This window comes from Tamandua tetradactyla, chromosome 25 (genome assembly GCF_023851605.1).
Source record: "Tamandua tetradactyla isolate mTamTet1 chromosome 25, mTamTet1.pri, whole genome shotgun sequence".
Lineage (NCBI taxonomy): Eukaryota > Metazoa > Chordata > Mammalia > Pilosa > Myrmecophagidae > Tamandua > Tamandua tetradactyla.
The window spans coordinates 27,460,682-27,474,696 of NC_135351.1; the positions used below are offsets into that span (position 1 = coordinate 27,460,682).

A 14,015-nucleotide genomic window follows, 5' to 3' on the forward strand; every position below is an offset into this window, starting at 1 on the left:
TGTTTTTCTCTGGAATCTCTAAACTCCCAAGTACAAAAGCAGTGCCTAGGACATAATACACTCTCAAATGTCTGTTGGTAAAACGAATCAATCAGTGATGGCGGACAAAATTCTCGGAGAAGCATTGTGACAGGGGTCCATCTCCACTGCTGCCACCCAATCCAAGGCACCTGCGTCACCTACCGGGACCCCCTGCCTTCCCACCACCTCCTGCTTCTACTCTTACACTGACCCAATTCTCTGCAGACCCTGCAGCGAGGATGATCTCTTTAAAGTATGAATCAAATGATAACTGTCCCCCTGTAACAAGCCTCAGATGGGGTCTCATCAAGGAAACAAATCCCAGCTCCCTGCCTGGCCAACACGTCTCTACGTGGTCTGACCCTACCTGTACCTCCATCACCTCGGACCGCTCCGGCCTCCTTCCTGTCCTCTCCACACATGCCAAGCTCCTTACCAAGGGCCTTTGTATCTTTGCTTCCTCTGCCTTGGATTTTCTTTTCTTCCCTACCCTACCCCTGCACAACTAGCTCCCTTATAGCATGAAAGTCTCAGTTTCAGATAATTTTACATAAAATAGTGCCCTGGCACATTTTATTTGCCTCAGAGTGCTTATCACCATCTAAAATGACCTTATGTATCTGTTTGAGATTCCAGTCTGTTTACCCCCTTTCATCCTGACACATACACATGTGCTAGAATAGGAGTTCCTTAAAGTTAAATGAACAATTAACTGTGGCCTCGTCTGTCAGCGCACCACTGCATGCCCAGTGCTTAGAGCAGTTCCTGACACTTAGTAAGTGCCCCACACATTCTGAATGGATGATGATCTGGTGGCTGCCTGGATGGATGGATGGATGGATGGACGGATGGATGGGCGATGGATGAATGGACAGACGGATGAACAGATGGACAGATGGATGGACGGATGGATGAACGGACGGACGGATGGACGGACAGACGGACGAATGGATGGATGGATGGAGTACCGTGAGAGCACTGTGGAAGAGGTACACACTCTGCCATCATTTCATTTTTAGAAGTCACAGCATGGAAATATATTTTATAATCTTTAGCCTTTGTTTAAAGGTTACTTCCTCACAGCAGTATTTCCTGACACACTTTTTTCTCCCTTTTTTTGTCTCTCATATTATTCTGTATTTTCCTTTCATTTTCATCATGCTTTGTAACTATGTATTTATTTGCGGAATTGTTCATTTAACATTTTGTCTGCCCAAGTGGACCATGTGCCCCATAAAAGCGAGCATCAGGTATGTTCACTCAATACTGTGTCCTTGGGGTCAAGCACCATGTCAGATGCACAGAAAACTCAATCAGTCATCATTAGCTGAACCAGTCTTCACAGTACAGACTCTTAAAAAGTCTTCATAATGCCCAAGCAAGAAGGAAAATTGCATACACATGTGCATGCAACATGCAATTTAAAACAGGATACAATATTACACATTTTTATGAGAAATTTAGATTTTCCAAATTTCAGAACATTAGACACATAATTGCACATTTAGTGATTGTGAGTCCAAAGAGGAGAAGTCTGACACCCACTGCCCCTGTAAGCCAGGTTTGGTTATTCAGCCACATTGGGTGCCTGTTTAATCATCACTCTCCTAGCTATACCATAGAAAGAGCTGTTATTTGCAGGAAACACAGAATAAATTCCTCTACGATGTCCTGAAGAAGAACAAGAGAATGAAATGCAAATTTCAAAACCCTTATTCAGGTGGGCTGTGGTGGCTCAGTGGCAAAGTTCTTGTCTGCCATACTGGAGACCTGGGTTCAATTCCTGGTGCCTGCCCATGCAAAAAAAAAACACTGTTATGCATGGGTTTTATTTCACTTTATAGTAGCTAAAATATATTTTTCAGCTACTGAAATTTTCTTCTCATTCCTCTTCCTCTCCGTAGTCCTTGAGTCAGACTGTCTCAGCCTCAGTCCACTGTGGCTCCAGCTCATCCATCCCATCACTCAGGCAGTACTGATGAGGCCACCCTGTGCTGGGTGCTGGGTGCTGGGGACTAGGGATTCCACGACTTAGACACTGTCTCTGCTCTTCAAATACATCCATTATGTGGATGACTTTGCAAATCTGGCCCTGATATCCTTTCCAGCCTCCAACCTCTGCCACTTACCACTGCTCACTGAACACTTTCAATTAGGTTCTTAATGCACCTCCAACTCAACGTACTTAAAGTTTAAAAATGGTACTGCTGTTTCCCAGGCATCCACGCTCAAAAATCTGCAGACCTCTTTAGCTCCAGCCTTTTCATTAACCCCATATATCCAATCACCAAGCAAGTCCCATATTTCTTTACAAACAATAATCAGTTTCGGCTACCTCTGCCCCTTCCCTGGGCTATGCACTCAATACCTTATACCAAGGCTACTGCAATTGTCTCATGACTTATGTCTGATCTATGACTTCTTACCAAATTAAGTCTTTCTCCACATTAAAAAAAAAAGACTGGACCTTCTGAAAATGGGCACAGATTGACATTATCACTTCTCAAAACACTCAGGAACTGCCCTCTACCCGAGGATAAAGACTAGTACTCCTCATTTGGGGGTTCAAGGTCAGCTGAAGTCTATCACCACCTACCTGGACAGACCCGCTGTCCGGTCAGCCTGAGGGGCTCACTGACCCCTGGGCCAGGAGCATGAGCTCCAGGAAGGGAAACTGGCCTCAATCCCACCCCTGCCACATGCTCACTGGGAGCCTTTGGATACGTGACTTATACTCTCTGGGCTTCCTTTTCTCATTTTTAAAATGAGGATAGCAACTGTGCCTGACTCGTGGGGCTGCCATGAGGATTAAATCAGTCACATCTGTAAAGAGCTCAGCACAGGGCTGAGCTCCGGAGAGGTCACTGAACATCAGCTAGCCTTATTGCTTCTCCGCATGCACATCTCCTCCCTGTCTTCACTCCATCCATCCCTATCTGAAATCTCTTTCCTCTCATCAGCCTTTGATGGACTCTCAAAGGCATAACTTTCAAATTCAACTTCCTCCACGAACTCCTTTCAGCAAACATTGATTCCTTCTCTCTTTTTTCTCTCACGTTTACTAATCTTGCCATGAATTCAGGGTTTAGCTTTAGCTTTTAGTTACCTTATTAAGGTAATTTTTCAGTTAGATTTTAATATTCTTGAGGTCAAGAGTCATGTCATAACTAGTATAAAAGTCTCAACAAATGAGTGGGCAATAAACATCTGCTGTTTGCTCTGTTGAGTTCAGCACCACTTATTCACACAAAATTATTTTTTTTGTTTCAATAATTTACATGACATAACTAACAAAAAAGGGAGGATATGTATATCACCATCATGAGATAGGATAATTGCCCAACAATCACTTATTTTACAAAATAAGACTTAGTTAATTCAGAGGGAACAATGTTAATTGGCTCTAATAAAGACTGATCAGGCAATTCTGTTCTCGACCAGAACAACAGATCAAAGCCTGAAATGAAACTCATCCCTATGAGGGGTTTAGTCTAAAAATACAAATAGGTTAAGAAATTATCTAGTAAATGCCTGTCATAATTCCCATATAATAGGCACTTAATAAATGTTTGCTGAACTAAAGAATAAATGAATGAAAAATGGATGGGGAAGGATGATGGAAAAGTTTTAGCAATGTATAGTGTCAATGTTAGCACAATATCATGAAAGTAATTAACACCACTGAATTGTATACTTGAAAGTGGTTAAAATGGGAAATGTCATGTTACTACAATGCACAATGAAAATTAAACCAAAAATGAAAACATAGAACTGTACAATACAAAGAGTGAAGCTTAATATAAACTATGGATTTCAGGTAACAAACACTATAATTATAATACTATCAGCTCATCATTTGTATCAGTTGTGCCACATTAATGCAAAATGCTAATAATAGGGAAAATTGGGGAGAAATCTACTACTTTGTGCATGATTTTTCAGTAAATCTATGAGTCTACAACTGCTCTAAAAAAAAAAATGAAAAAAATGGATGGGACACCAAATATTTGGAAGGATCCTCCATCTTTTGAAGGAATATAACTGAGGATCACTCTTTTCTTCCCAAAACCTCCTCTTTTATTTTTTAGTCTTTATCAGAAATAGAACGCAAGACTGGATAGACCCTAATACAATCTCATGCAGAATTTGTTATAGTTTTATGTTTTATGGCCTAAATGTCAACCATGTAAATCAGGTTTATATATAAGGAATAAATATATCTACTTTGTAATCCACATTTTTTAATGTTAGTTCTCTTTTAGGATCTTAATTATAATACTAAAGTTCTAATGTTGTTTCATATAATTGCCTATATACCACAAGACAGCTAAGTTTTATGTCTTCAAGTTTAATTGAAACCCAAAGGACAGTCTCTCTGTATTGAATAGAAATAGAGAACATTAATGAGTAAAGCATCTGATACTTACACTCCCTTTAGACTTTCTGGATCCTACGATAGGAGGTAGTGAAGAGGCTTTCTGACTGCAGAAACAAATTGCAATTTAGAAATCTGAATATTACTTACAAATAGTACATAATGCAATATAATTGTCATCCCGACCTGGAAGTCAACTGACACCTGAATTTCACAGAAAGTATCATATTATTTTTCCAATTTCATAAAGAATACCATAAACTTTTCAAATCCTGTTCCAAAGTTGTAATGTTTTCCTGTATACTATTTTAATTGATGTTTACAAATAAACTTTTAGTAATACCTTAAATATTTTCAGAGCATTCTTACTCAAATTCTAAAATTTTCTATTTGCATTTCAAAAACTGTTTCCCAGGCTAAGTAATGACTTTGCAAGTTAACAATGAACTTCCCTCATTTTTATAATGTCTGCTCTTTCTGTGATAGAAGAGCAGAATAGTGAGATATTGGGGTTTATATTTAAAGAATTCTTAAACCAGCAATTCTCACCAAAAAAATAATAAATTATTTTAGACTGTAATAATAAATCATTTTGCAGATGTCTACATTAATAGGAAAAGACCCTTCCTGAAAGCTAATTGAACCTCTCGAAAAAATAGGTGGGCATATATAAAGTTAAATCTTACTAATTTGTATGAGAAAGGCCAAGATAATTACCATCAAGTACACCCTGTATCCCATAGCAGGTTAATCCAGGTTTGCTTAGCAGAGGGTTAAAAGATTCAATTTCATGGGTGGGCAAGGATGGTTAGCAATAAGTCTGCTGGTAAATAATTCTAAAGTACTGGAAAACCATGTGCTCTTACACAGTTCAAACACTGCCCCTGAAATTCCATTTCATCCATTTCTCATTTAGAAACCCTTTGGCTAGCCTTTCCATCCAGCCACAGAAATTCCCACTTAATGACGAACAAATTGGTGACATTCCATTCTATCCCTGCAAGTACTGCCCACACTGGCAGAGGACAACCATCAAAAAGAAAGTCAGTTTCCAATAACAAATTGGCCACTAAATGTTTATGCAAAGCAGCAGAGATGGGCCCTGGGACACTATGAGCAAGCTGAGGTGTTGCTGCATCTGTCAGGGCCCAGGGTTCTTCATGCATTGTCTGTAATTGGCTAAATACAGTACCTTTCATAAATATATGCCATTTCATAGAGAAAAAGTGTTCACAGTGCATGTGTGCAATTAAAAGTGTAATCTTTAAATATGTACGTGTACTAAATGTATATCTAGCCTTTCTATTTATTTGCATAAGTGAGACTTATAGTGTCCTAAATTTTACAGTTATTTAAAGGAGTGTAAAATATTATGTTTTTGCTTTTAAAAACACTTTTGGATGTTTCTATCTGAACCAACTAAAAATAATTTGGTCTAGCTAAACTGTTATGACATCTAACAGTGTTTGCTGTTAAGAAGCTCATTGCCCAGTCTCTTCTTAACAAAACTAAATCTTTTATATTTATTATAGGTCCTGTGTGGTGAAAGTAAAACACTATATAGTCTTCCGTAGAATCTCAAAAATCGTATGTTCGTACAATAGTTCTCAATGCCCCATCATGGCAACAAAACAAAGACTAATTTATATCACACATGCTGTCTATTCCATCCGATGAAAAACATCATTATTTATATAAACTATACTTGTGGCCAGCAAAAGACCCAAATGGGTATTTTAAGTGATAACTAAAAACATGAGAAATGAATAGAGATGAAGACTTACCCATAAGGCCTTCTCATAGGTGACTTGTCAAAAAGTAATTCACTGTAAGGCAATTTCTTAAACTTATCTCTGCCGACAGCCACGTAAAACTGCCCATTCTCCAACTCTGCCCCACTTTCAACAAGTTTTCCTTCTAAAGTGTAAAGTCTGTCAAAATAGTAAGGCCAACAGTTAGAATTTTAATAAGTGTTTAAACAATTGCTTAAAATTTAAAAGTAAATAAAAGCATTCTGTTCTTAATGCAGTTCCTTTGTTACAGTTCTAATCATTGCATTATAAAAGTCTCAAAGTCATTACATTCAACTAAATGTCAATGTTACAATGTAAATCTAGTTAATAACTAGCCATACAGTGTTTCATTCTAATGAGCCTGGCGAGCTGACATAAGGATCCCCGAGTACTGTCATATAAAGTTGTTGCAGGACAAATTTAACTTGTACAGAATGTGGTGTTTTAAATAAAGGGTCACTTCCATTGAAAATGGATTCTTCTATTTATATTTTGTGGGTATTCTTAAAATATATTTTCTTAGTGTATTCATCGAGCTGACAAAGCCTCTGACCACATTCTGTGCAAAAACAGCCTCCAGCCAAAGTATTACATCCAAACAAACAAAGAACTGGGTCAGAAAAAAAAAAGAGGTGAGAGGGCAGGAGGTAAAAGAACCCTCCCAGGATCACCAGCGCAGAACCGCATAGCATTCGTGCTTGTCTTTTTTTTTTGCTGCCCCTCACAGGCAAGAGCACGAACATTCTATCTTCCCAGAACCAAGGGGTTTCGCAAGAACCTCCCTTTACTGTAAAACTTCTGCTGCAAACCACAATTAATATGTTACTTATCAAAAGAACAGTGATAATTTTATTAGATGATTTAAAGTGTCTACAGAATTTTTTAAAGGATAGGAAAAAAACAGACTAATAGAAAATTTAAAAGAGAAAGACAATGCACATTTTTGAAGGTTATAAACAAGTGTTAGTAAATGGAAGGATTTCAAGTTAATCATTTAAAAAAAGATTTCTTGGACATCTTATATAATAAAGGTTAGTAATATTTGCAAAGGAAAAAAATGTGTTGATCTGTTGGCTAGTTTACTGCTTATATAAATGGCCATATATGAGAGTATGAAATACAGTGAAAACAGTCATCAAAATCAATGAAATGTGTTGGTATTTGGTTATTATATTGCTTTCTTTATAACACTGTACTTCTATCCAACAAGTCTAAATATCAACACTTAACCCAGATTTCTGTTTTTCCTGCCTTGGCCTAGCCCAGGGTTTCTGAGCAACAGCACTATTAATATTTTGGAGCAAGCAATTCTTTGTTGGGGGGTAGGGGGAGCTGTCCTGTGCATTATAGGATGTGCTTAGTAGCCTCCTAGCCTCTACCCACTAGAAGTCAGTAGCTGTGAACAACCAAAAACAGCCCCAGACATTGCCAAGTGTCCCCTAAGGTCAAAATTGCCCCTGGTTGAGAACCATGGACTAAGATCCAAGCATCCTTCACCTTTCACGTTCCTTCTAGACAAGGATCTAGACAAGTAGATCTGAATCAGTGGTTAACTTTTTTAGCTAGAAAAAACGGTGTAGCCATGGACTCGGCAAACAGCTGAGACTTGACTGGTTGCTTCTGCAGATAAGTAAAGGCTATTGAGTAAATTCTAACCTATGATTTTAGCCTTCTTTTATATGATTCTTGTTGACCCACTTTCTTCCTTTTGCTACAAAATAAAAGAAACGTAAATAAATGGGGAGTCAAAGCAACTGCTATGGAATACTTTTGATATATAATTATACTTATTCATAAGGGAGGGTCCAACCCTAAGGAAAAGGGAGCAAGTTCCAAATGAGCAGCAACCAAATCTCACTCATATCTGGCATGACATTAAAAATTAAGTTTCTCTAAATGTTTGGGGGACACATAGCTATATTCTCATTTCTATATTTGTATTTGTATACATTTTATTTCTATTTATAGATTTCTTCATATCAATTAGGTGTGGCTGAATGCAAATGGTTATATGTCTTTATATGCTTAATATTATCTGTATCTTTATTGGGTGGGTTTACATTTATATGTATGACAAAAGACAAAACTACGTATCTAAAACAGAAATCAATATATAATTATTTAGATTCTCCTTTACTCCTAACACTAAAATAAAATTCAGAAGGATCAAAAGTTTAAATGAAATTACAAAAGTATAAGATGAAAGCATGGTGGAATTTTTTTATAATCTTGAAGCAAGGAAAATATAAGCTAGTCATAAAACTAATTAAAAGGAAAGACTGATAAATTTGACTGTATCAAAATTCAAAGTATTTGTATGCAAAAAGAAACATAAGGAGTGTCAAAATTAAACTAGAAATGTATTTAAACTCACATGAGAAAGAGCCAATTTCCCTAACACATAAAGAGTATCTATAAATCAGTAAGATCAATGTACAAAGGCCATGTCAAATAGTTCATATAATGGAATATGACATAGTTCATGTAATGGAATAGGAACACGTGTACTTATTGAGAGAGTAACTTAGCAGTTAAGTGCACAGGCTCTGATGCCAGACTGCCAACTAGGTTGAATCCTGCAACTCACTATCTGCAGAAACATGGGCAAGTAACTTTCCACTTCCGTGTTTCACATTTCTTATCTATCAAAAGAGAATAATTAGATGCAAAGTCCCCAACAAAATACTTGCAAATCAAATCCAGCAGCACATTAAAAGAATTATATACCATGACCAAGAGAGTTTTTTTCCAGATATGCACAAGTGGTTCAACACAAGAAAATCAACTAATATAATACACCACATCAACAAATCAAAGGGAAAAAACAACATGATATCTCAACTGACACAGAAAACACATTTGACAAACTTGAGCATCCTTTCTTGGTAAAAATACTTTGAAAGACAGGAATAGAAAGAAACTTCCCTAACATGATAAAGAACATACATGAAAAATGCACAGTTAACATTGTACTTACTGGTGAAAGGCAGAAAGCTCTCCCTCTAAGATCTGGAGCAAGAAAAGGATGCCCACTGTCACCAACAGTTATTCGATATCATGCTAGAAGTTCTAGCTAGAGGAATTAGGCAAGAAAAAATGAAATAAAAGATACCCAAATAGGACAGGAAGAAGTAAAAGTTTCACTATTTGCAAGTGGCATGATCCTATATTTTGAAAATCCCCCCAAAAATCTATAGCAACACTACTACAGCTAATAAACGAATTCAGCAAAATGGTGGGGTACAAAATGACATGTAAAAATCAGCAGTGTTTCTGTCCACTAGTACTGAGCAATCTAAGGAGGAAATAAAGAAGAAAATTCCGTTTACAACAGCAACTGAAAGAATCAAATATCATGGAATAAATTTAGCCACGGATGTAACAGACCTGTACCCAGAAAACTACAAGAAGACATAAATAAATGGAAGGGCATTCTGTGTTCATGGACTGGAAGACTAGATATCATTGCAATGTCAATTCTACCCAAACTGATTTACAGATTCAATGCAATCCCTATCAAAATTCCAATGACCTTCTTTGAAGAAATGGAAAAGCCAATTATCAAATTTATTTGGAAGGCTAAAGAGCCCCGAATAGCCAAAAACATCCTGAAAAAGAAGAATGAAGTTGAAAGACTCACACATCTCAAAAAGCATATTACAAAGCTACAGTGATCAAAACGGCATGGTACTGGTATATAGATAGATACATTGATCTATGGACTCAAATCAAGAGTTCAGAAATAGACTTTCACATTTATGGTCAGCTGATTTTCAACCAGGCTGCCAAGTCCAGCCGAGTAGGACAGAGCAGTACCTTCAACAAATGGTGCTGAGAGAACTGTATATCCATAAAAAAGAATGGCAGAGAATCCTTAGTTCACACCTTATAAAAAATTAATTCAAAATGGACCAAATACCTAAACATTAGAGTTAAGATCATAAAACTACAAGGAAAAAAGGTAGGGAAGCATCTTCAAGATTTTGAGTAAGCAATGATTTATTAGACTTGTCGCCTGAAACACAAGAACAAAGTAGAAATAGACAAATGGGACTCCTCAAAACTGAATACTTTTGTACATCAACGGTCTCTGTCAAAAAGGTGAAAAGGCAGCCTACCCAATGAGAGAAACTATTTGGAAACCACATATCTGATAAGGATTTAATATCAAGAATATATAAAGAAATCCTATAACTCAACAGTAAGAAGACAACCCAATTTACAAATTAGCAAAAGACTTGAATAGACTCTTTTTTAAGAGAAAGTACAAATGGTCAAAAAGTACATGAAAAGATGTTAACATCCAAAGCTATTAGGAAAATACAAATCAAAACCACAAGATATCATTTCACACCTACTAGAATCACCACTAATAAACAAATGAAAAACTACAGGTGTTGGAGCAGATGTGGAGAAATAAGAACACTTATTCACTGATGGTGGGAATGTAAAATGGTACAGCCACTATGGAAGCCATTTTGGCGGTTCCTCAGGAAATAGAATTGCCATATGACCCGACAATCCTGCTACTAGGTATATACTCTGAAGAAATGAAAGCAGGGATGGGAACAGATATTTGCACACTGATGTTCATAGCAGCAGTATTCACAATTGCCAAAAGATGGAAACAATCCAAGTGTCCATCAACCAATGAATGGATAAGCAAATTGTGATAATATATACAATGAAATATTATGTAGCAGTAGAAAGAATGAAGTCCTGGAGCATGTGGCAATATGAATGAACCTTAAGAACAATATGTTGAATGAAATGTCAGATATAAAAGGACAAATATTGCATTATTTCAGTAATATGAATTACTTATAATAAGTAAACTCATAGAGCTAAAATCTAAAATATAGGTTACCACAAGAAAGAATGAGGGTAGAGAATGGGGAGCTGATGCTTAATGTGTGTTGAATTTTTAATATTTGGAAATAGAGGTGCTGACAGCACATTATGGTGAGTGCAATTAGCAGCACTGATTTATATGTGTGTTTGTGGGTGAAAGAGGGAGTTTAGAGTTGTGTTTGTCACTGGAAGGAAAGCTAGAGGATAAAATATTGGACTGTAGAAAACCGTGACTCCTGTGGTAGACGATGACTCTGATTAATAGCACAAATATGAAAAATGTTCTTTCATGAACTAGGACAAATGAGCATCACTACTACAAGGAGTTAATAATAGAGTAGTACATGGGAGAAAAATGCACCTAATGCAAACTGTGGACTATTGTTAACAATAATACTTTAATATTCTTTCATCAACACCGACAAATGAACCACACCAATGCCAAAGGTCAATAATGGAGTAGGGATAAGGAATATAGGATGGTGGTTTTTTGGTTTGTTTGTTTAAGTAATGAATATTTTCTCAAATTGATTGTGCTGATGAGTGTACAGTTATGTGATGATACTGTGAACCACTGATTGTGTACACTGGTTGGATTTTATGGTGTGTGAATATATCTCAATAAGACTGCTTAAAGAAAAAAAAACAAGAACAACACTTGCCTCGTTAAGTTGGGAAGTTTACTAAGTAAATTTTCTTATTAAGTAAAATGTAAAGCACTTGGAGTAATGCCAAGAAATGATCAATAGAAGTCATTATTGATATTAAATAAATAAAATTTAATACTATTTAACAATGAAATACTATTTTTACCCAACATGAGTAAAAAGGCAAAAAGTTTTTAGCTTTACAGCATAGTTAAAAATGTGAGAAAATAGAGCCTTCCATACTATTTGGTGAGAGTATAAATTAGAACAAACTCTTGAAGGACAACTGGAAGTATCTATCAAAATGTTAAATGTATATACCACTTGATGCAGCCATCATCATTTAGTTCTGGACTAAAGTCCAGGAGTCAATAAACTCTGATAAACTCTGCTTACATAAAAAGACATAATAGCAAATATTGGAAATGACCTAAATTTCCATCAAGAGAAGAGCATTAAATTAGGGTACACCCATAAAATGTAATACTTAATAGTTGCTAAAAATAATCAGACCTATTTGTGCTGATAAGCATAATCTCCAACATTTATCACAGGAGTAAAAAAAGCAAGGTACATATATGTGTTCCCATTTGTGTTTCTATGCATATGCAAAGAGTATTTCAGGAGAAAGGGTGAAAAGACTGGAGAGACTCTTTCTCCTCCTCCGCCATCACCGTGTGTGCGTTTGACTGTTAGCTTCACCATGCCTTCTCATAAGACTTTTAGAATCAAGCAATTCCTGGCCAAGAAACAAAAACAGAATCATCCCATTTCTCAAAATGGATTCGGATGAAAACTGGCAATAAAATCAGGTACAACTCTAAGAGGTGATATTGGAGAAGAACCAAGCCGGGTGTCTCAGGACTCACACGTGACGGCACACATGCTGACGCCGCTCCCCGTTCACGAGCATCTTCGAGCTGAAAACATCACCCTCTCTGAGAAGACGGACTTAATTTTATTGGGGGAAAACCTGGGTTTTCCTTGTTTTTATGCTTCTGTATAAATAAGTTGGTTCGCTAATAAATATGTGAGACCTTTTATTTGATAAAAATTTTAAAAAATTTTAAAAGCCTGGAGAGAGGAACTGGGGGGCCTAGAGGAGGAGAGATATTTACTTTTTATTTATACCCTTGTCCTCCTTGAATTGTTTAGCACATGCAGATATTACTTTCAGTTAAAATACCTAATCATATTTAAAATCTCAATAGCTGTCGAACAGTATATATTAATAAACACATTAAGCTATATACACATTTAACTGAAAGATGTTAGAAATCATTTAAGAACTTATATATATTTCTGTAGAGACATATATGAAAATAGGCATAAGAACTTGAAAGCAAGAGTGTACTTGATTAATGCCATATGATAGACTAGGATTAAAGTAGAATCCAAGAAGAATTACCAGGAAGCTCTTGACTGAATGGAATACTTGTGTGTATATTTTTATATATGTTAATATGTTGCGTAGCTATATATATTTCATGTTAACTTTCCACTAAAGGGAAATCAGCCTTCACCAAGGGATTATTTCATAGGCTTCATAATTTAAATGCCACTATTTTAATCTTCACTTAAATTTCAGAACCTGGGAAAAAATGCTTTTTGGTTTCTCAAATTCGGACAACCCCACCTGATTATTCTCCCTCTGCAGTATCCTCCTCAAACCCACTAATGCCTCCTGCTGTCTGATGTCTTAATCTAGGTAAATAGTTTGGAATATCCTATAGTCAAAAATATCTCTTGAGAAAGAAAGAGAATTAACTGAGAGTTAAGAATTTGCCTCTCTCAAAAAAGTCCTGCTCAACCAAAAAAAAAAAAAAGTTATGGTTGCCTCTTTGCTCTAAAACAAAAGAAAAAAATAGTTACTCTTTATTGATAGGCTACTCTGTGCCAAAGAATGCTGTAAGCACTTTATATGGATTACCTTATTTCTTAAAACAATTCTATTAGGTAACTACAGTTATATGTCCATTTTACTGATAAGGAAACTGAGGTAGGTATACAGTGCCTCACCGGTAGAAAGGAGTTCAAATCTACAGCCAAGAAACTCCAGAGCCTCCAGGAAAAGCCTTCAACAGTTCTGAAACCCACCCACTCTGGCATACCTATGGACGGCCCCACTCCTTAGAGTGATTTTTTCCGTAATCATTTGTAGTACATGATCCCACTGATTTAAGGCTTTTCTTGGGATGAGGAGGCGGGAAGCTGGGCTTAAGAGGTCCCCATTTGCAATGAGGCTGGAAAAGAAAAAAAAAAAATCCAGTTGAGCTAAATCATTTGAAACGGCTATGCATCTAAAATTACAAAGCAAATCCCAAACCA

At 36.5% G+C, this 14,015-nt stretch overlaps 1 protein-coding gene and 1 pseudogene across 2 annotated transcripts in view; one reads left to right on the top strand and one right to left on the bottom strand.

The window, feature by feature from the left end:
* DCDC2 (doublecortin domain containing 2) overlaps window positions 1-14,015 on the bottom strand; it is a 191,695-nt gene that overhangs the window by 102,710 nt on the left and 74,970 nt on the right. Inside the window, exons 5-7 of one of the 2 annotated variants that reach the window (XM_077143744.1) lie at window positions 13,799-13,930; window positions 6,181-6,327; window positions 4,449-4,503 (exon numbers count right to left, since the gene is read on the bottom strand). In XM_077143744.1, the coding sequence (XP_076999859.1) occupies window positions 4,449-4,503; window positions 6,181-6,327; window positions 13,799-13,930 (334 nt within the window). The remainder of the gene's footprint in view (window positions 1-4,448; window positions 4,504-6,180; window positions 6,328-13,798; window positions 13,931-14,015) is intronic. The other variant, XM_077143745.1, reaches the window with a different exon arrangement.
* On the top strand, window positions 12,391-12,611 carry LOC143668706 (large ribosomal subunit protein eL39-like; annotated as a pseudogene).